The 22,680-nt window shown below is 36.1% G+C and overlaps 1 protein-coding gene across 1 annotated transcript in view; it reads left to right on the plus strand.

The window, feature by feature from the left end:
* Positions 1–2,680: 2,680 nt before the first annotated feature.
* ube2d4 (ubiquitin-conjugating enzyme E2D 4 (putative)) overlaps positions 2,681–22,680 on the plus strand; it is a 33,675-nt gene continuing 13,675 nt past the window's right edge. Inside the window, exons 1-5 of the mRNA XM_048211008.1 lie at positions 2,681–2,963; positions 15,591–15,654; positions 15,824–15,855; positions 21,137–21,214; positions 21,321–21,426. Of these exons, the coding sequence (XP_048066965.1) occupies positions 2,940–2,963; positions 15,591–15,654; positions 15,824–15,855; positions 21,137–21,214; positions 21,321–21,426 (304 nt within the window). The 5' untranslated portion in view covers positions 2,681–2,939. The remainder of the gene's footprint in view (positions 2,964–15,590; positions 15,655–15,823; positions 15,856–21,136; positions 21,215–21,320; positions 21,427–22,680) is intronic.

The following is a 22,680-nucleotide window of genomic DNA, read 5'->3' on the forward strand; positions in this document are numbered from 1 at the left end:
CAGCACGGATTAATTTTAGGAGAGTTTCTCATTGTTAAAGCAGCTATAAACCCTGGCCTGGCTCACTTTAAGCACACAATAGGAGGCAGCTTTACAGGAGAGGAGCTGTCAATGTTAAGCAGCTGGAATAAAATTCACTCAGAAAGATCATGACTCTGCCTCAGGCTGACAGAGAAGCCATTAGTGTCACAGTTATACTGGATAAACCTGAGACGAAATACAGTCTTTTATAACACAATACAATATCTTACACTAGATTCATCAAGGTCATCTGATACTCGTGCACGTGGCAGACAATAAACTGATCAATGAGTATTGAATAGTACAAAATGTTAATGTAAGAGTCATTCCACGAAACAGGTACAATTTGGACTTACACATTTTTAGATTTTTTACCAATATGTATTACTTTTCTGAACACCCCACAACGTTAATGACATATTTAACTTGCAGAATAACATTTTTTCCCATCTCAGGCATCAAATCCCTATTATTATTGGTCATTATTTTAAGTTCTGGACACTATGGGAGCTCTCTGAATATTATTATAAAATGTATTTGTGATAAAATCAACATTTTCCTATTAATCAGATGTCCCTCACACTAATTCAGTAATTGCAAATATAAAAGTTACATAAAATCTCACACTTTTGCTACTAAAGCCTGAAATGGGCACTTTTTGTGACAGCAACCTCATCATTTTTCATCAAAGGCTTAATAGGATTGCTCTGAACATTTAAGACAGAATTCAACTAACTTTAAATTACTTTTTCATAAACTTAACAACATAACAAAAAATGTAGGCGTGACAGGGTTGTAATTTTTTTGCCCAAATTTTCCACTGCTCTAAATCTAGTGAATAAATGAGTGCATGGCATGCATGATATTAAGAAATCATGAATAAATATTTAATTGATGTAACGAGGTTGAGTTGTTCAGCTTGATAAACACAATTTCACAACATCATTTAGTTATAATTATTAAAGAAGGTGGTAACTTGCCTGTGTCTGCTCATGTTGTTCAGAAGACTTCCATGATGTCACTTCCTATTAATGATGTCACATTAGTATCAGTTTATTATTTTTACAGGGGGAGAATGGTTTGTGTAACGGGGTTGAGGGGTTAAATTTACTTAGAAAAGAAACATTAGCAGCAAAAAAGCACAGATGGATATTTATGGGAATGGCAAAATGTATGGACTTTTTTCTCATTTTATTATTCATATCCCAAGTACACTTTCATAGAAGGCCTTGAGGGATGTGATAAAATAGGTGGTGTCAACTGAAAAAAACTAAATAATTTCTAATATAAAGATAAAATGTAAGTCATGTTTTTAAACATTATTAAAGGAGGGATTTCAATGAACACAAAAAGCTTTTAAAAACATATTTTGGTGACCCAATAGATAAAATACACTGAAAAAGGTCAGAGGGACTCAAATCGTACCAGTTTCGTGGAATGACTCATAACCCACTGTAAATTTTACCAATAATTCACTAAAATATGATGCAGAAAACTGTATTTTAACACTTTCTACCCACATAAATTATTGCTTGCCATCTGTTTTTATAAAGTGATGGGGGAAACCAGACTTTTTACTCCAGAGTAGGTTTTTCTCTGTTTAGACAAAGTCCTGGCTACAAAACAGCTATTGAACATTTCCACTGTTATTGCCCAGGAAACAAGATACAGTTCATTAAACACAAGGTTGTCACAAGGGGAACCTACCTATTATCGGCTGTTTAAAGGATATTTAAATTATAGGTTTTACTCAGTGAAATTTAAACAGTTACACAATAATGAAACAAAACAGTCAATGAAACCGTTGTTATGGCCATCAGATCTTATAATTAAAAAAATTGTATTAAAAAAAAAAACACATGAAAACCTGAAATTCACAAACTCTTTGTTTTATATCCACGTGCACATCCCTGAATGAGCACAGCTTTATATTGTATTTAAAGTGACAGTTCACTCAAAAATTAAAATTCGGTCATCATTTATTCACCTTCAAGTTGTTCCAAACCTGTATGAATTTCTTTCTTCGGCTGAACACAAATTGAAGAATATTTAAACAACTTGAGGGTGAGTAAATGGTGACATTTTTTTCATTTTTTGATGAACTATCCCTTTTTTATTCAACTTCTCAGGTAATGTTAATGGTATGACCCATTTCAGGGGTGGACAAAATTACTATTTAAAATCAGTCAAGAGAAACGCTTCTTAATATTTACAGGTAAAACTTAATATTACGGGTTTGATCGCCTTTTGTTAAATTGTGCTTTATGTCACGTGATGGAAATTATCTGCCGCGGTTTTCTGCTCAAGATAAAGAAAATAAATATTTAGGATTTCCACCACTTAAATAGTCAAACAGCGCCATCTTGTGAATAGAGACACCACAGCACTACATTAGAATATTTTTTTTAGGCTACGGATGATTCAAACCTTACTACACATTTTATTTGAATTGCGTTTAAGGGAATAACAAACAGTAATAAATATAATTTATAACCTATTCTAAGTCATAAAAGGCATTTTAGTGGAAGTAAATCACAATTTGCTTCTTTCACGTTTTTTTTTTTTTTTTTTTTTTTGCACTTCCACAGAACTACATTTCCCAAGATCACCTCTCTAACCCCACGCGCACGCTCTAGTATCGCGATGTTATCTAAAAGACGTTGCGCTGTATCGCGAGATTACCTTCCTGCTGTCTAGTACAGCACTAAAAACTGTCAGTGAGGTTAGAGGGGGTAAGAATTCCTCAAATCGGCGACTGCCGTTTAAACAGCGGTGTGAATGTCCAAATCTGTGCTTTTGTGTTATTATATACGAAACGTGTGACCCTGAGGAGGAAAACAACCGCGTTTTCATCCAAAACTGTACAGGCCAACAGTATCTGAACTAGATCAAACAGTGTGCTGTAATACAGCGAGCAAATGGCGTTGAAAAGAATCCAAAAGGTGAGTTTGTGTTCATTGTGTGGATCGCATAACCTCACAGCCTCTGTCAATGTCCTCATCGTCATCTTCTAACACTGTAGTGACTGTAAAGCACTCGCACTTTCCTCATTTTATCCCCATCTGGTCAAGACAAAGACGGATGGCCAATGGTGGATGCATGCAGTCGACAGACGCATTTCTGATCGTTACAGATTCGCTCGCATGCTGTTCTAACGGTCGCCGTTACTTAGATACGGCTGATCGCGAGTGTTTGTTTTGCGCAATATGCGATCGACAACGTCTATTGTCGATAAGCGATGTTGTAACACAAGGAATTGCGCGCTTAAAACACACGATTCGCTGTTTTAACAAGTGTTGTTGTGAATGATTTGTGCCATGTAAGTTCGGTTAGACATCTAAACATTGTTAAAATATATCTTTTCTGTTGTCGGTCATCGTGAATGAGAGAAACGCCACTGGTGCGCATGCGTGATGGGCGACAACTGCTTTCAAGTTGCCAAATGCTGAACCCCAATGTCAGTGTGTCCATATATGGCTCGGCAAATAGGGCACTAGGACAGCGGAGGGTATTTTTAACAGATTCAACACCCTGCCCGCATAACCAACGACTTTAATCACAGAAAGAAAAAAAAAACTGTATTGCTTTCAGTGATTCCATAATCACTAGTTATAAGAGTACAGTTTCTGTATACTCGCCCTCATGATGATCTTATGAGCTCACATGCTGTTATTTTTAGGAGAAATTTTAAACTTTTTTTTAATCACCAAAAAGGATCTGAAGTCAGCATCTTTTCTTCCCTATTGTGATGTATAAGTTAAACGTCTTCTCAAACAAGAACAAATGTAGGGCGGGGCTTGATGGGGAATTGATTGGATGTTTGTGGTTTGCTATTGGTGGATCTCATGTGAGTGACAGGTTGCCTTGTCATCAGAGAAGAGATGAGGGAGGGGACGTTATTCTGATTAAAGATTATGAGGCACGTGAATGAAAAAAAGGATCATTTATATTAAATACTGTGATATTAAAGGGTTAGTTCACCCAAAAATGAAAATTCTGTCATTTATTACTCACCCTCATGCCGTTCCACACCCGTAAGACCTTCGTTGATCTTCGGAACACAAATTAAGATATTTTTGATGAAATCCGATGGCTCAGTGAGGCCTGCATAGCCAGCAATGACATTTTCCTCTCTCAAGATCCATTAATGTACTAAAAACATATTTAAATCAGTTCATGTGAGTACAGTGGTTCAATATTAATATTATAAAGTGACAAGAATATTTTTGGTGCGACAAAAAAACGACTTGTATAGTGATGGCCGATTTCAAAACACTGCTTCAGGAAGATTCGGAGCGTTATGAATCAGCGTATCGAATCATGATTCGGATCGCGTGTCAAACTGCTGAAATCACGTGACTTTGGCGCTTTGAACTGCTGATTAGTTACGCTGATTCATAACGCTCCGAAGCTTCCTGAAGCAGTGCTTTGAAATCGGCCATCACTATATAAGTCGTTATTTTGTTTTTGTTTTTGGCGCACCAAAAATATTCTCGTCGCTTTATAATATTAATATTGAACCACTGTACTCACATGAACTGATTTAAATATGTTTTTAGTACATTAATGGATCTTGAGAGAGGAAGTGTCCATTGCTGGCTATGGAGGCCTCACTGAGCCATCGGATTTCAACAAAAATATCTTAATTTGTGTTCTGAAGATGAACGAAGGTCTTACGGGTGTGGAACGACATGAGGGTGAGTAATAAATTACAAAAATTAACCCTTTAACCCTAACCCTTTAAACTATTCCATAATAATAATAATAATTGTGACTGAATAATTTCATTGTGACTTTAAGAAGACTGAAAATACATAATGATTATCTCAGGTACTTATAAATGTTGTACAATATTAAAATGGTTAAATTTGAGTTTGAATATCATTTTTGTTGAATTTGATCTTTAAAATAACTTAAAGGATTAATTCACTTTTAAATAAAATTTTCCTGATAATTTACTCACCCTCATGTCATCCAAGATGTTCATGTCTTTTTTTCGTCAGTCGAAAAGAAATTAAGGTTTTTGATGAAAACATTCCAGGATTTTTCTCCATATAGTGGACTTCAATGGGCACCAAACGGTCAAAATTACAGTTTCAGTGCAGCTTCAAAGGGCTTTAAACAATACCAGACGAGGAATAAGAGTCTTATCTAGAGAAACGATTGGTCATTTTCGAAAAAAATACAACTGTATATGCTTTATAAACACAAATTATCGCCTTGCACGTGCTTCCGCTTTCTGTATTCTTCAAAAAGCTTACGCTGTATGTCCTACGCCTTCCCTATTCAACTTACAGAAAAAAACGAAACTGGCGTCGCGTTCGTTCCATAAGTAGAAGAGAGAAGGTGTAGGACATACAGCGTAAGCTTTTTGAAGAATACGAAAGTGCGCTTTTGGCGGAAGCACTTGAAAGGCGATCATTTGTGTTTATAAAGCATATACATTTGCATTTTTTTTTTTAAATGGCCGATTGTTTCTCTAGATAAGACCTTTATTCCTCGTCTGGTATCGTTTAAAGCTCTTTGAAGCTGCACTGAAACTGTAATTTTGACCTTCAACCGTCTGGAGGCCAGTGAAGTCCACTATATGGAGAATAATCCTGGAATGTTTTCATCAAAAACCTTAATTTCTTTTCGACTGAAGAAAGAAAGACATGAACATTTTGGATGACATGGGGGTGAGTAAATTATCAGGACAATTTTATTTGAAAATGGACTAATCCTTTAAAGGAAACAAGAACATTCAAACTGTAAATACAGTGTGAACAAACAAGTATGCTTCATGACAAAGATTGTATTTTGAATAATGTTAAAATTGTTTATCTTTGTTAGATTGTTTATGTTCTTATCTGTTTCATTGTGAGTGTGAGAAGGCAGTGCGCTTGTAGAGACTTCTGATTGGCTGTGATTTGTGATTGATTTTGTCACGTCTTGTGTGGACAGACAAATTGTTTATCGCTGGAATATTATCACATTGCGTCTGGTTGTTAGGATAAGCCTACATTAAGGTGTGCTTTGTCATTTTTGAATCTTGTCAGCCGTGGTCACTATGAATTGTCCTTGTATGGAAAATGCTCCTTTTTAAAGCAAGAATAAGATATTAGAGTAGATATTTCACTGTTGAGTGAACTATCCCTTGAAGGTCTGAGAAGCCTTGTGAAATGATGCTTAAGATCCATTCATAACGCTGAATGCATGAACGCAATATTTTAGATGCAGTATTAAATGTACACAGACTAATGATAAATATCAGGCATTTAACTTTTTCCAAATGCCTTGTTACATCAGTGAAGGGTGAAGAAAGAGTGACAACAACAGATCAAAAATAGACTGTTGAAGCTCCGCCCCCTTTAAAAGCAGCACATATGTAACACAGTATGTGGTGTGTTGTTGTGGTGATCCTGCCAGAGGTCATTTATTAAGGATCACACTTGTGCAATCATGATCATGTCCAGGCTATCAGAAATGAATAACCATGTATTTACTCATGTAGCTAAGCAAAATAATCTAATAGCAGCTGCTAATACAGGCATTATGTTGACTGATACCATGGACTGAAGAAAATTGAGACCGTATTTCTTTGCTTTTGCTTACTGCAAGTCATTGATATACCAGTATACTGTATTGCAGGTTTATACAATCATTATTTAATCTTTCATAATTTTCCTTAAATTAACATTAGTTTTATTTCTGATGATCATTTTATTTGTCAAAGCTGTGGCATGTTTGTAATGTATCAATCCTGTTTGGCCAATTCAATGTGTTAAAGGGGTCATGAATTGAGAAATCAAATTTTCCTATCTTTTGACGTATAATTAATTGGTCATTGTACCATTAAAAATATCCTGAAAGTTTCAGAACTTCCTCGTTGGACCAAAAACAGCTTTTATTGAAACCAAGGCCAGAAAACAACTTGTTTTGGATTTAGTCACATTATTACATCGTAGTGCAATTAAAGACCGCCTCTGCAGAAGATCGACGCCTACTTCTATATCATTGCCTCTTTAGCCCCGCCCATTGATTTGCATATGTCATGTAATTGTAAATACGAGAGAGAAGCAAACACAGGATTACTCCAGCAACAAAACCATAGAGACGCCTCTGAGGATTACAAGACATTGGCAAGTTGTGGTCTTTGCATTGCCTTCCTTGTGATCCTAACATTAAATTGCCCCTATTATGCTATTTTAAAGGCTCCTGATGTTGTTTTGGAGGTCTCCTACAACAGGTCAAAAAGCACTTTAATTTTCTCATAATATACATTTTTCAATGATTCTCAAACGACTCGTCTGATGCTTCAGTCTCTCTGTATCCCTCCTTTCTGAGACTCTGCCGTGATTGGTCAGATGGCACATTCTGTTGTGATTGGTCGACCGCTTACAGCGCCTGTCGCAAACCAAACACACATTAGCATAACTGAACTTCAGCTTCAGATCTTCCTTAGTGATTGTACACACTGTAAAGATAGTAACGATGGCATCGATTTTAACATATCAATCCGAGCACGAGTCCAATGATGAAACATTGGATGAACCTGTGATTAAACCCAAACCTCCATCGCAAGAACGACTCAAAGTTGTTGAAATGTGAGATAGCTGGTTAGCAGGAGACCTACACAATATAAAACACAAAACTACATATTTTGAACACCCAGTAGAAAATATATACATCAATAATATGATTACATACTTACAGGTTGTTATTCTGAGGAGCAAGTTAGTCCAAATAAAGTCTGTACGGTCCCATCTTTAATGGATGAGCGTTTTGTAAATCCCATTTAGACCTCACAGAGATTTGAGAAGCGATCGTGAAAATGTTCTTGTATCGCTGTGGTAATTTTAACCGCTGACTCTTCAAATCCTCATCCTTTGGAAGAGTTTACAAAGATAATTTACTTTTGCAGAGCAGAAAACTGCGTCTTCTCGCCATGTACACAATAGACCCCTTAAAAGTTTGTAAACATTGCAACGTTTCTTGGTGGGCGGGGCTTAGCTGGAGGCAAAAAGAGACGCTGGACTCAATGTTGACAAGCGTAAGCTAGCATGTTTAGGAGGGATTTATTAAACATAGATGCAGAACAAGGTTCAGAACTGTCCGAATATGTACAGTCACTGACTCTTAAGTTAAGTTTTGGATATTTCCTAGACAACATATGAATTACTTTCGGGTGGTTCGGGGAATTTTGTAAAGGCTTATTGTCTAATGTAACCTAACGCTGGGCTAACTATGATTATGGCTAGCAATGTGGATTATTTTAAGAGACCATTCAAAGGATGACACACTCATCTATCGCTGTATGTTTGTTTAACATTTAAGCTAGCTAGTGTGCTGAAAGTTGGCGACATTTCACCTATAAAACAGAAACTTGCTGATTTGTACTAGATAAAACCAACACACCAGTACATATGCATAGATTATTTTACCTGATATGAAGTGTGCACTGCAAACACGAGTATTATTTATGATCGTCTCCGTCCAGTCTGTACGCCGTATTGCTTTCAACCACAATTACCTTTTGATTTCTGTGAAGGAATGTCTGTCGGGATCTGGTAAAACTTTAGTTTTGAACCAAAAGTCCTGTTCCTTCTATTCTGGCAGCCAAAAACACAACAAGACGACATTTTAAAGTCAAAACCTCAAACTTTTAGCGCGCCCGCTATTAGTTCTTATTTATGTTTTGCCTCCAGCTAGAGCAGTGACGTCACTGTGACGTAGGTGATTAAGGGGTCTATACAGACCAGCTACAGCGTTTGAGGGCGGGTCAAAGTAGGCGTTGTTCGTGGCCAGCCAATGAAGAAGTCCTTAGGTGGGCATTATGAAAATGTGTTACCGCGTCACGGAAGTAAGACTGGAACTACCGACGACTTGTTTCGGCATTTCAGAATCGACTCTTTTAGGAGGCAATTACTTTATTTATCATGCACTTTCATCTTTAAAATTGTACAGACCTTTCACTTTCACAGACGGCTATATTACACACTGCATGAAAGGTAATACCCGAAAAAGCATAATAGGGGCACTTTAAGAAAGCGTGGATGAACTTAAAGGATTAGTCCACTTTTAAATAAACTTTTCCTGATAATTTACTCACTCTCACACTAATTTTGACCTTCAACCTTTTGGTGCCCATTGAAGTCCACTATAAGGAGAATAATCCTGGAATGTTTTCATCAAAAACCTTAATTTCTTTTCGACTGAAGAAAGAAAGACATGAACATCTTGGATGACATGGGGGTGAGTAAATTATCAAGAAAATGTTATTTAAAAGTGGACTAATCCTTTAACAAAGTTCCAGTCAGATTCGCTGTAATCCTGAATAAAAGCTTCAGTGATCAACATCTTCTGTTTTGTCATCAGTAAGACATTACAACACATTTCATTTTATTTAAAACTGCAAATGACAATATTTTTCACTTTATCGAAAAAGATGAATAGCCTATAAGATCGACAGTGAGACAAACAATGGTATATTTATTCATAAATCTGTCTACATGAAACCCTAAGTCATCCTTTGTTCACTATAGCCATGGTAACTATACATACTTTAACTTATTCGCCACAGCCAAGACTTATAAAGCATGTAATACACATAAATGTTTCACATTGTTGGCAAATACTTCAACTTTTTGACACGAGAAATGGCGGGCCCATTAAAAATGATTTTAATATGCAAAACTGTTAGCCAATCACAGAAGTGGGCGTTTACTTCCAATTCTTGAGTCAGACACGCCCATCAAAGCTGAGTGTTCGAAAGAGAGGGTCAAAAATAGGTTAGAAATAAGCGTATTAAGATGTGTTTTGATATGAAAACCTTGATAATATCATAAGTGGACATCAGAGAACATTTTAAAATTTAAAAATGCAGTTCAAGACCACTTTAACACTCTGAGGTCTAAAAACGCGCCGGCGCGTTTTGCAGGTTTTTTTTCACATTGCAGCAAAACAGACTTAAAATACTCTGTCATTTTTTGTCATAGAGACATAAGTAATACATCAATTGAAACTATAGAATATCTCCTTTTATTTGTATACACTCAGAGTAAAAACAAAATGTTGTGCTTTTTGTAAAATAAAGAAAACTAACATGATGCGTGATCTCTCATCTCCCTCTGAACGAAGTCCAATCTGATAGTTCTCAGAAAATGAAGTGTAACTTAGTGAATACTAATCACAAAAAATTCATACTTATGTCTAACAAAACGTTGAAATGTCAGGTTTTAAATCGTGCAAGTCAAATCGAAAACAAACATTCTGTGTTTATGTAATCTGTATGAAAAGAGCCATGTCAGAAGTCCGTGATTCAGCTCATTACCCACTAATGCGGCCACACCCACGGAGCCAGCGCTATTCATAGGCAAATTCAGAGACAACACATGCATTCATCATCTCAATCGTGTATTTATTGCCTTGAAAATTGTTTATCTGGATGAAAAAGCCATGGTTAGCGATCTCTGGAAGACATTCAGTAAATTCCTGTTTGTTTTCTTCTATTGATAAGTTTTAAGTGAGTTTTTGTTTCTTTAGCGCCCTCCGGCTGTAGTATGAATTGGTAAACACCATTCATGGAATATTGTCTTCTTCTTAGGTGAATTTGTGGACTAAAATGCACAGAGCGCCCTCCGGCTGCAGTATGAATTGCAAACACCAGCGCTCATAGAGATAACAATGAATATTATATAAAAAATAACTCCTCTGTATAGAAAATTGACATAAACATATGAGAATCCTATATTTCTCCAAATGTGCATGCTTTTAAACTAAAAGCCTATATTCAGACTCTTTGCATCACAGAAATACATTATATTTTAAAGTATAATATAAAACCATTATTTTATATTGTAATAAAATTTTTCTGTATGTTTCATATACCATGATGAGCTTGAGACATCACAGAAGTTTTTTTTCACAGCCTACCTGACTGAAATGCCTCATTAATATGCAAGTCTTTTCAGGTCATTACTATTCAATTCCTTTGTCTTCACAGGTGAGAATGAGCCATTATTCATGGAGATTCACGCCTCCTCGCATACCGTGTTTCTTGGCAAAAAGTGTCTTACAAAAACTAAATCAGTATATTGTTATAAATGAAAGAGTAGTCAGCATAATTTTTACATAATTTTGAAGCAAAAACTCTAGTCTACAACCTTCAATACCCAAAAGTCTTGTGAACACAGATTTAATATACTTTTATTGGCCTTATATCAGTGACTTAAGTTTTTTGTTTTTTCAGTAACCACGCATAAACGTTATTCCTTCAAAAACACACACATGTACACACATGTTCCTCACATATTATGGTAGCCTAGTTTGTGCTGAATACAGTGTAATGACACTTGTGTCATTAATATGTTTATGAACAACTGAAAAAAGCACAAATGTCAGGGCATGTCAAAACTTCTCCAGGCCCCAAATCAGCCTCAGACTCCAGAGGGTTAATAAAGTTATTATTCACAGTTCTCACAGAACTAAACTAAATAAAGTCGGATGGGAGTGCGTTCTTTTATTCTTGCAGTAATGTCATTTAATGCCGTTTATTGTTAGATACGGACTGACCCATTAAAGACACTTCTGTTTTTCTTTAAGTGTGCTGATAGATAAAGTTATTGAAAGTGCTTTTGCCGAACAGCTGACTGCTCTGCGTCTATCTTTAGAGAGACCTTTTCAGGCACTGAGTCAGACAGTAACTTCTAGCAAAGCATACAGCGGCTCAAGAGGTGAATTAGAGGAGTGCCACGGCCATGAGGATGAGAGATGAGATATTTCAGCTCAATGATTCAGAACTGTTACAAACATATGCCTGATGCCAAATACTGACCCATATTACAAATGGTGCATGACAACTAGAAAACCTCAGGAGACAAACAGGACTCTGTAAATATTGTCCAGTGCTTGTATAAAAAAAGAAGTGGAGATTCAGTCATAGCAACAATTAAATTATATTTAAAAGACGTGTAAGAAACTGTGTGAAATGCCAGCACTGATTTAAAGGGTTAGTTCACCCAAAAATGAAATTTCTGTCATCATTTACTCACCCTCATGTCGTTCCACACCCATAAGACCTTCGTTCATCTTCAGAACACAAATTAAGATATTTTTGATGAAATCCGATGGCTCAATGTGGCCTGCATTGACAGCAAGATAATTAACACTTTCAGTGCCCAGAAAGCTACTAAAGACATATTTAAATAAGTTTATGTGACTACAGTGGTTCAACCTTAATGTTATGAAGCGACGAGAATACTTTTTGTGCTCCAAAAAAAACAGAATAACGACTTTATTCAACAATATCTAGTGATGGGCGATTTCAAAACACTGCTTCATGAAGCTTCGAAGCTTTATGAATCTTTGTTTCGAATCAGTGGTTCGGAGCATGAACCACTTGAAATTTTGAAATATTTCGAAATATTTATGACGTAATGAACCCTTATTCATTGTAGGGATGCGCTGATCCAATATTCAGATCGGTATCGGCTCCGATACTGCCATTTTTGCCGGATCGGGTATCGGCCGGAGTGGACCGATCCAAATCCGATACTGTGCGTGTACTATTCTGTTATTGTTAAGCTCCACAAAAGGCACAAAAACATTAAAAAGCACCATAAAGTTTCTGTGCACTATATTCCAAGTGTTCTGAAGCCATTCCATAATTTAATTTGAGGTACAGATAAATATGTAAGTTGTTAAATGAAAGTTCACGTAAATGCCTGCCTCTGCTGCAGCTGTCAGTCATTCTCCATTCAGCATTCAGACTGCGTGTCGCGTTCGGTTACGACAGTCAACACAATGAAACTCTCTCCAAGATGAATGAGTGTTTCTATTATTATACTTCATCAAGATAATGGTTTTACAATACCCATCAATATATCTTCTCTTTGTGCTTTGAACTTTTCAATCCGGAGCGCTGTGACTCCATGATGCTTCAAGCGCATCATTCTGCACACGGGATGCGCATAAGCGCTTTGTGCCGCTCTGTATGTGAGCCGTTCATATTATAATACTTTTGCGCAATGAACGATTGTTAATAGCATTTTTTTCGTTCTGTCCTATCTTTCATATGTTGCTGCATCATTTTAATTTTTATATTTTAATGTTAAGACATTTAATAGCTTCGCATTTTCATATTTATTCACAAACTTATAGAATAAACAAATAGGCCTAAGCTATGCATTTATTTATATTATGAAAAGAAGATAAAGACTGCGTCTCAGTTTTCATCTTGAACACTTTTTGAGGATCGTGAGTGAACGCGATCATCTCTTCCTCTTTACAGAAGGAAATAAATATGAATGAAAATCAAAGAATATGTTGAAAGTTGCAGTAGCTTACCGAAATCTTTATCACATCAGTTCAATCAGTGTTGTAAACAATGTCACGTATACCTCAGAAAAGCCATTCGTTGACCATAAACTTATAGTCAGCAGCAAGAAAAATAAAACAAACTATTTAAAACAAAACGGATTAGAAACTTAATTATGCAAGCATAAGTATTATAATATATAATAAAATGGACAAACTGGGTGCGTGTAATCAAACGCATCGTTTTCATTTTATTCTGAACTCGTGCTCTGCTGCCACACTGGAGCGCGCTCACCACCAACTGGACAGGGGTGGGAATTACAGTTACAAGCAACATCAGCCTCAGTAATCAGTCAAAATGACGGACAGGCTGCAGATTTTTTCAGTCACTGCTAAAAAAAATTCCATCAATGACGGAAAATTTTCGGTTAACGCGACCTTTGAGATTATATATTATATAGGCTACATGCCACACTACCGCCGGTGACACTCCACGGCCGCGGTGGCGCGGTTGTCATGCCGACCGTCACAGCCCTATGTGAGGCATACAGTTTATTAGGTAATTTAGCACTTTTCTTATTACTTGAAGATCGGATCGGTATCGGCCGATACTGAATCCCAGGTATCGGTATCGGAAGCGAGAAAGGCGGATCGGTGCATCCCTAGTTCATTGAACCCTGAAATTACATGACTTTGGCATTTTAATACACGCTCCGAACCACTGATTCAAAACAAAAGCTTCGAAGCTTCATGAAGCAGTGTTTTGAAATCACCCATCACTAGATATTGTTGAGTAAAGTCGTTATTTTGTTTTTTTTGGAGCACAAAAAGTATTCTCATCGCTTCATAACATTAAGGTTGAACCCCTGCAGTCACATAAATATGTCTTTAGTAGCTTTCTGGGCATTTGAAAGTGTAAATTATCTTGCTGTCAATGGAGGCCTCACTGAGCCATCAGATTTCATCAAAAATATCTTAATTTGTGTTCTGAAGATGAACGAAGGTCTTACGGGTGTGGAACGACATGAGGGTCAGTGATGAGAGAATTTTCACTTTAATATTACTGAAATATTAATTTATGAAATGTTAACAACATATTTAGCTCAAATTTCATACCAAAACTACAAGGAAATAAGTGAACATATTTTAAAATGTAAAGTGTGTATATATACAGTACTGTTCAAAAGTTTAGGGTCAGTAACTAAAAAAACAAAAAAAGACTACTTATGCAAATACACTGAATAAAAGTAATGATTTAGGTATATACCAAGAAATTAAAAAAATAAGAAATTAAATTGATTGAAAGTGACAGTAAATACATTTTATAATATTACACAATATTTGTACTTCAAATAAATGCTGTTCTTTTGAACTGTCTATTTATTAAAGAATCCTGAAAAAAAAAAATGATCATGGTTTCCACAAAAATATGTAGCAGCACAACTGTTTTCAACATTAATAATAATCAGAACTGTTTCTTGAGCAGCAAATCAGCATATTAGAATGATTTCTGAAGGATCATGTGACACTGAAGACTGGAGTAATGATGCTGAAAATACAGCTTTGATCACAGGAATAAATTATATATTACTATATATTAAAATAGAAAACTTATCTAAAAAAATTAAATGCACCCTTTGTGAGACATTAAAAACTGACCCCAAACTTATACCATCTTGAATTGCTGATTTTAAATGTTTAAGTAAATATGAATATATATTTAAAAATCATTTTATTACACTATTATAATAATTTTTTGTCTTTGTGCAAAACATAGTTTCATTTTTTTCTTTTGATGGTGAGATTCATACATGTACACTTTTATTTCTATCACATTTTGATTTTGAAAGATCTTTTCAAAGAAGGACATACAAGGAGCCTGTGATTTCCACTACTGATATTTTCAGTTACACCCATTGTTTATACAACCATATTTCATTCTCAGACCAAGTATTGTGAGATGATTGTCATAGCGTTGGTTGTGCTGGCAGAGCTCCTGAAATGATCTCCATCTCAAAAAGGAAACAAGCCTCAGAGCCAAAGCATTAGGAATATGTGTTGGCAACCACATTACACGAACATGAGCCAAATTCTGTTTTTAGCATTTTGAATAAATGAAGTATCCTGGTGCTGATAAAAGTTTTGATCAGAAGAAGAATCTTTTTTTCATGTTCATCAATTTTACACTGAAGTACACTTACAAATAATCAAGGTTTCCTGCTTACATGACATGGCCACTTTAATTCCTATTTTTTTCTTTTTTGTCCCCTCAGGAACTGACAGACCTACAGAGAGATCCACCAGCCCAGTGTTCAGCAGGTCCGGTCGGAGAGGATTGTGAGTATATCACGAACAAGTTTATGATGATGTGTTACTATTTGAATTTATCAGATGATATTCACATGTGCCATCTTTAATAGATCGTGCAGTAATAACTGGCATTCTAAGCATACATTGGATCAGTTTTCACTCTGCTTCAGTTGATTTAATGATTCATGTTTTCCAGTGTTTCACTGGCAGGCAACAATAATGGGGCCGGTAAGTTGCTGTTTTTTTCTGCCTTATTCTTTTCAAATAACAGGGTTCCCACAGTCATGAAATATCAGGGAATTGTGAGTTCCAGACCTGCAAAAAAATCAATAGATTTAAGATTTTCTTTTCTAAAGTCTTAAAATTCAGGGTCCCCACTTCTCCTTCAAAAGTCTTAAATTCAGTTTGATCAAATTTAAGGCCATAAAAAGTCATAAATATCTTTAATTGTGTGTTTTGTTTTTGACTTGGTTAAATATTCACATTCTTCATGGTATCGTTTGCAGGGAAGAGAAGCTATTTTATCCTATTGCATGATCATTTGGTGTTTTCACTTCAGTTTTGTAGTATTCCGTTCACAATGTTGATCTGGTTACCATGAGAACAGTGTCACGCGCTGCTGCTTCAGCCATCGTATGGTAGAAAATGTCTAAATAAAAAAGTGCTCAACAAGCTGACAGAAGTCGATCCATTTCTTTGTTGGAAGCAGTGTTGCCAATTGCTTTCAATTGAAAGTTGCTAAAACTGGTAGCTAAATTTCTCTAGACGACATCATAATGGCAAATTTATTGATCTATATAAATATGAATATAGATCAGTGGGTAAAATAAGAATCTTGATAAGGTTAGTCCAAGAAGTTGCTAGATTTTTCCCTAAACGTTTGAAAAAAGTCTCAAAAGGGGCGGGGAAATCACTCAATCTAGTGACTAGGGGTGTGACGAGATCTTGTGAGACTAAAATGTGACGAGATTTCTCGTCGAGGCGAAAAGTAGTCTCGTGATGTTGCCATGACAGAGTGTTAGGATGATTAGGAAAGAATATGCCACCGCTACGTTTACATTACGCCTCCATTGTCGTTTTGCTTTGTATTTAAATAAAAAACATTTAATTCAGTTGGATAACGGTCGCCGCCGCTCCATATTTACAGAGTACGGGCGATCGCGAAAGTGAAAGTAAACGCGGGCGCTCATTCAAACGCGATTTCAATACCCCGCATTTTGAAAGCGGCTCCCTGATGAATGCAAATATCTCTCAGTATGAAAGCTATTTTAGGCTGGGCAGTGTAGTTGTAACCATCTCTAGCTCTGTATCAAAGAAAAATTTGGTCTTATTTGCACTTTGAATATTGAGAGAGTGCGATTATGGTTGCACTTACTGTAAAGTGTTACCATGAAAAATGAATAAGAGTTTTCTCTTAATCTTATTAAGCACAAACAATAAGGTTTCATTTGTTAACATTAGTTAATGCACTGTGAACTATCATGAACTAACAATGAATGACTATTTTTATTAACTAACATAAACAAAGATTAATAAATACTGTAGCATATATATTGCTCATTGTTAGTTGATGTTGGTTAATATGTTAATGTTAATAAATGAGACCTTATTGTAAAGTGTTACCATTTTTATTTATACTGTTTTTATTTCTATGATCAGTTTGTGGAAAGGAGTTCAGTTAGGAGGTCAAAAGTTGTAGAAGCTCATAAATCATGTACAGTAAGATCTGAAGAGACTGAAATCATACAGAAGAGAAGTCAGTCAGTTGAGTTAGTGGCAAAACCTTTTACAGTGCTTGAGTATTGTTGTCTTTTACTGCAGATGATAATTCATACTCAGAAAGTTGAACTGAAATGACATTCGTTACAAGATGATTAGTTAAAACATTTCAAATACACCTGCAGAATATTTTTCTAGTCATGTATTTCACCATTGAGGATTTCTTAAAAATAGTGTGTAAAAATCTCATCTCGTGAACTCAATCTCGGGTCTCGTCTCGTGAGATACCCATCTCGTCACACCCCTACTAGTGACAAAATTGCTAAATTGACAACACTGGTTTTAATGTTGTCTTTGTAAATATTCACTTTCCCGTATGGCCACGAAGGTGAATCGGAGGGTCACAGCAGACAGACACCGACACACTGTATTTTTTTTGTATTTATTTCAAGAAATGACAACCAAAATCAAACCCATAGACGCTTGTGAACAGTTTTGAAGTGGCTATGTGCAAGTTATACTCATTCACAAGCCGAGTGAGAGTCATACTCACAAATGTAACCAAACAAAATACAAAACTTTCAAAAACACTCAGCAATGTGATTATGTTGAGTGATAGTCAGTGGGTTCAATCAGTGACATTATTAGATTTGCTATATGGCGTCTTCCTGTCACCTCCTCAACCTGCTTCCCTTAGTGTTTTTACACGTAGAAAAGGCGAAAATTGTACCATCCAGTTTTTTCCCTGAACGATGATATGCATTGCGATATAATCAAACAGACTAGAACTGAACACTGTGTGACGCCAGCTTCACATTCTCTATATCTACCTCCTCTATGGCAGTCAAGTATTTCAGTTCAGTAGAAAAATCACTCCTCTTCATAACAAGGATCATGTCCCAACATTTGTGGTGATTTTTGTTTATATCTATCTTTTGCAGTGTCTAAACCGCTACAACAAGGACTTTCCTCTGTCTTCCATTCTGTTTCTTTACTTTCTGCCCTCATCCTGAATTTCGCGAGTCACCAGAACCACATGATTGCAAACAACCTATTCCGCGCATTTATGTCAAATGATTGCTTTGATTCTGTTGAGTTATGACAATGTTTACTTCACGGTTTTTATATTTTAATATGTTGTAGATGATTGTAAGAGTGCGTATTTTATCTCCCTCATCTTTTTGAAAATGCAGCTGTAGTAATAAAGCATATACATTTCAAAATAAAAGTCCCACATATTTCGGCCTTGCTTATAATTAAAAGTTCTGCATAATTTTTTTTATGGTAATTATTGGTATTTTGGTTGTCATTATAACATATTAAGTCTAGATTTGACTAGTATCGGCACAATAATGTGTTTATTGCCTTTCTTTAAACAGTTTGAGTAAAATATTTCTTGAGTAGTTTATTTGTCCCTCCAGAAATCTGGCTGTGGATTTCTGTGCGCATTGTTTTGCCGCCTGTCAGTGCGCGAGTACTGAACTGTGTTCTCTTTATAGGCTCATTGCACTTGAACGGTCAAATACACACATAATTATGTACAAATGTCTGTCTTGACGGTTATGTTTTAAGTGAACAAACAATGTGGGTTAAAAAACAGTTTGGGACATGTGTCAGTATTGAATCTGCGCATTACTGGGTCTTAAAGTAAAAATCTTAAAGTACTTAAAGTGTGCAGTGTGTAAATTTGAGCAGCATCTAGTGGTGAGGTTGCGAACTGCAACAAATGGCTCAGTCCACCGTTCACCCCTCACTTTTTGAAGCACATAGAGAAGCTACGGTGGCTGCCACAGGACAACGATGTCGCCTCCTGAGACTGAAGAGTCAAGCATTGAAGTTTCTTCTTACTTCTAAAGATCGGTTTCTGCTAAAACAGACTACTACTACTTCTTCCTGCGCACTCAACGTAGTGACGATGCAAGCTGCCTCTAAAGGCCCCGGTATACTTCAAACGAAGTTCTTTTTCGTTCATTGTTAAGGGGTAAAACGAAGTTCGAAATGCGTGACCAGCGATATACTATCTGATGCCGCCCACAGCGCTGAGAGCGACGGTTAGATGAATATGTAAATATGTTCTGTGCACTTTCTTCTCAGTAACAAAATAAACTCAACAAAAATGAGAAAACAGCAAGCATTTATTATAGAAAGCATAAGAAAAGCGTCCGATCATAATAACATTAGTATGTTTGCACGAGCTCTGCAAATTAGCACTCCAGTCACGTCACGTCTTCATATAGCACTTTATTCAATAGATTTCTTAAAATCAAGCAGCTTTACAGTATCAAACATGAAAAACAGTGTTAGTGCCTCATATTTTTACAAGCACAACTTCATTTTGTACTATAAAGCAGCTATATCCAGTATCCAATGTGTTCATGTTTTCACCCGTGGAGATCTTACCACAATGAATTCAAACACACAAAATGAGCCAGAGACGCATTCCACGTGAGTGAAGGCGGAGCCTCGGCGCACACCTCCTGTTATGTTATCATCACTGACCAATGGTCGCATGAAGGCGTTTTGCAGCTTTGGCAAGCCATTTCGAACTTCCAAAAAGAATACAAAACGAACTTCGTTTTGGCCTGATTTTGTTCGAAATTACATCACATCAGTTTGTTCTTCGATTTCGTTTGAAGTACACCGGGGACTTAAAAATACTAACGAAGATGAAGAACAACATAGTGACGAAACGTGCTCTGTAGTGCAGTTTGTCCATTTAGGGTTACTGTAGAAACATGGCAGTACAAAATGGCGACTTCCATGTAAGGGGACCCGCGTTGTATGTAGATGCTTTGCTGTGCTTTGCTGTGGTTTGCTTGTAAGATTTTGGTCGCATTGCCCACAAGCTAGAAATTAAACCACTAGACTAGCCCATCTAGCTATCTGATCGCCTAGCAATTTTGGAAATGATTATCATTGTTATTATTTCAGATTTGTGAAGTCTTGGTAAGGCTGTGCACACACTCAATATCCCCCTTTCCAAGTCTGAAAAAAAATGTACATAGGTTGTCTTAAAAGTTCAAACGTATCAGAATTTGTTTGTCCTTTGTTTCATGTATGACTATTGGGCATCTAACATAATACATAATATGGTAAATGTAGTATCCAAATTATTTAAAAAATTGCACATTTTTCGCAAATTTCTGGAAATTACCACCCCAAAATCAGTCATTTTGATCGCAAAAATTCTGATACCCTGTTTTGCAGTTGAATGTGTGCCCCAGCCTGTTTAATTAAGTAAAAGAATCAGAGATGCATGCTTTATTTTGAGATTGTATGTATATGGATGTACTGTATTCATTTTATTTGTGCAGATCTTAAAAAAGGTTGCTGCAGATACCCTGTAAAATGTCATAGGAAATTCATTGGTCAAATCTGTGGGAACCCTGAAATTAACAACAAAAAAGTTATTTAATTATTTAAAAGAGACCTATTCAACACTTTTGTAGCATTTTATTTTCTACCAGAAGTTCACTTAAAAAAATGTAAATGAAAAGTTGCTTGCACCAGAAACAGTAATTTAGAGAACTAAACAGGCTATTGTTACACTAATACCATTGTTACTGTTCCTTTAACACTTCTAAAGCCTCTGTTCTGATTGGCTAACCTTGTCTACATGGTACATAAACCTTTTTGATTTAGAAAAAAAAGCAAAATCCTATTGTGATATGCCTCCTTTAAAGTCTAACAGAATGTTACAAAGTGTTTGAATGAATTTGTCCTCATCATTTGTATATGAACATGTAAAATGCAGTACATATATAAATTAAACTGTGTCCTTGGTTTTTAGAATGACAGTCCATATCAAGGAGGGGTTTTCTTCCTTACGATTCATTTCCCAACAGACTACCCATTTAAACCACCAAAGGTCAGTTGCATTATGGTATTCATTGTGTTTGTAGACCATTAGTCATATTCGAATGAATGTAGTGGTTTGTAATGCTGTGATCAATACTCTCTGCATTGACTGACAGGTCGCATTCACAACAAAAATCTACCACCCCAATATTAACAGTAATGGCAGTATTTGTCTGGACATCCTGCGATCTCAATGGTCACCTGCACTTACTGTATCCAAAGGTAAGTTTCAGGCAGCATCTCAAAGCTTGAAACAATCACTCTGAATTTGAAAATAAATTTAAAACAAAGTAACAACAGCCATGGTGACCACTGACACTAACTGTAAATCTATTGCCATTTTAATAGTTAAAAGCATTCATACATTTACATATTGGAGCCCCATATAATAATAACTATATATAATAAATTGTGACATGATCAAGCAATATCGCATAAGGACGCTGTCGTTCTGATGTCAGTTGTGCTGCTACTGGGAACAACAGCACTCTTGATGTGTGATATTATGATACAGCTAAAATTACATGTTATAAATTATGTATTGTATGGTAGAATGCATATTGTTTAAGACTTCATCTGCAATACTGTTTTGCTGTATGAACACATTACTACATCAAGATGTATTAGTGATAATAATGTGACAAATTTTCCAATAAAATGTTAAATCTTTACTGTACTTTAAACATTACTTAAAGGGATAGTTCACCCAAAAATGAAAATTAGGGAGACATGTTCCTGTTTACACCTGGTGTTTTAATTTGTCTCTTTTGTCCACTTTCAACCACTTATGTACTAATTTCTTCGAGGGGAGGGTCTATGGGTGAGAAAATGTAAGGGTTTTTTCAGATCTTTCAATCTAATGGACAAAATAAGCTTGTGCAATCTACATATGAACACGACCGGAGACGACGGAAAAACATACGGAGAGCAACAGCTTTAGTTTTAGACAGCAGCAAGACCGGCTGAACGCTGTGAGTGTGTTAGAAATCAGGAATGGTGAGAGAACATTGTGCTTGGTACATTTTTTTTCTTTTTTATCTTCAAACCAAACTTGGGTCTTCAGCCGACAAAGTTTAAATCTGTCTGGTTAGAGCGCTTCCCATAATGTTCACACATCAGGTCAGTAAGAGGAGAGTAGACGTCTTTTGTGGCTGTTTGAACACATTTGACCACATGAGCGTCTACACTACTAACGCAGTCTGCAGTGGCCAGTTGCATAAACTTAAAGGGATAGTTCACCCAAAAATGAAAATGTGATGTTTATCTGCTTACCCCCAGGGCATCCAAGATGTAGGTGACTTTGTTTCTTCAGTAGAACACAAATTATGATTTTTAACTCCAACCATTGCGGTTTGCCAGTCATATAATGCATGTCAATGGGAACACCATCTATAAGAGTAAAAAAAAACATGCACAGACAAATCCAAATTAAACCCTGCGGCTCGTGACGACAAATTGATGTCCTAAGACATGAAA

Source organism: Megalobrama amblycephala, linkage group LG12 (genome assembly GCF_018812025.1).
Source record: "Megalobrama amblycephala isolate DHTTF-2021 linkage group LG12, ASM1881202v1, whole genome shotgun sequence".
NCBI lineage: Eukaryota > Metazoa > Chordata > Actinopteri > Cypriniformes > Xenocyprididae > Megalobrama > Megalobrama amblycephala.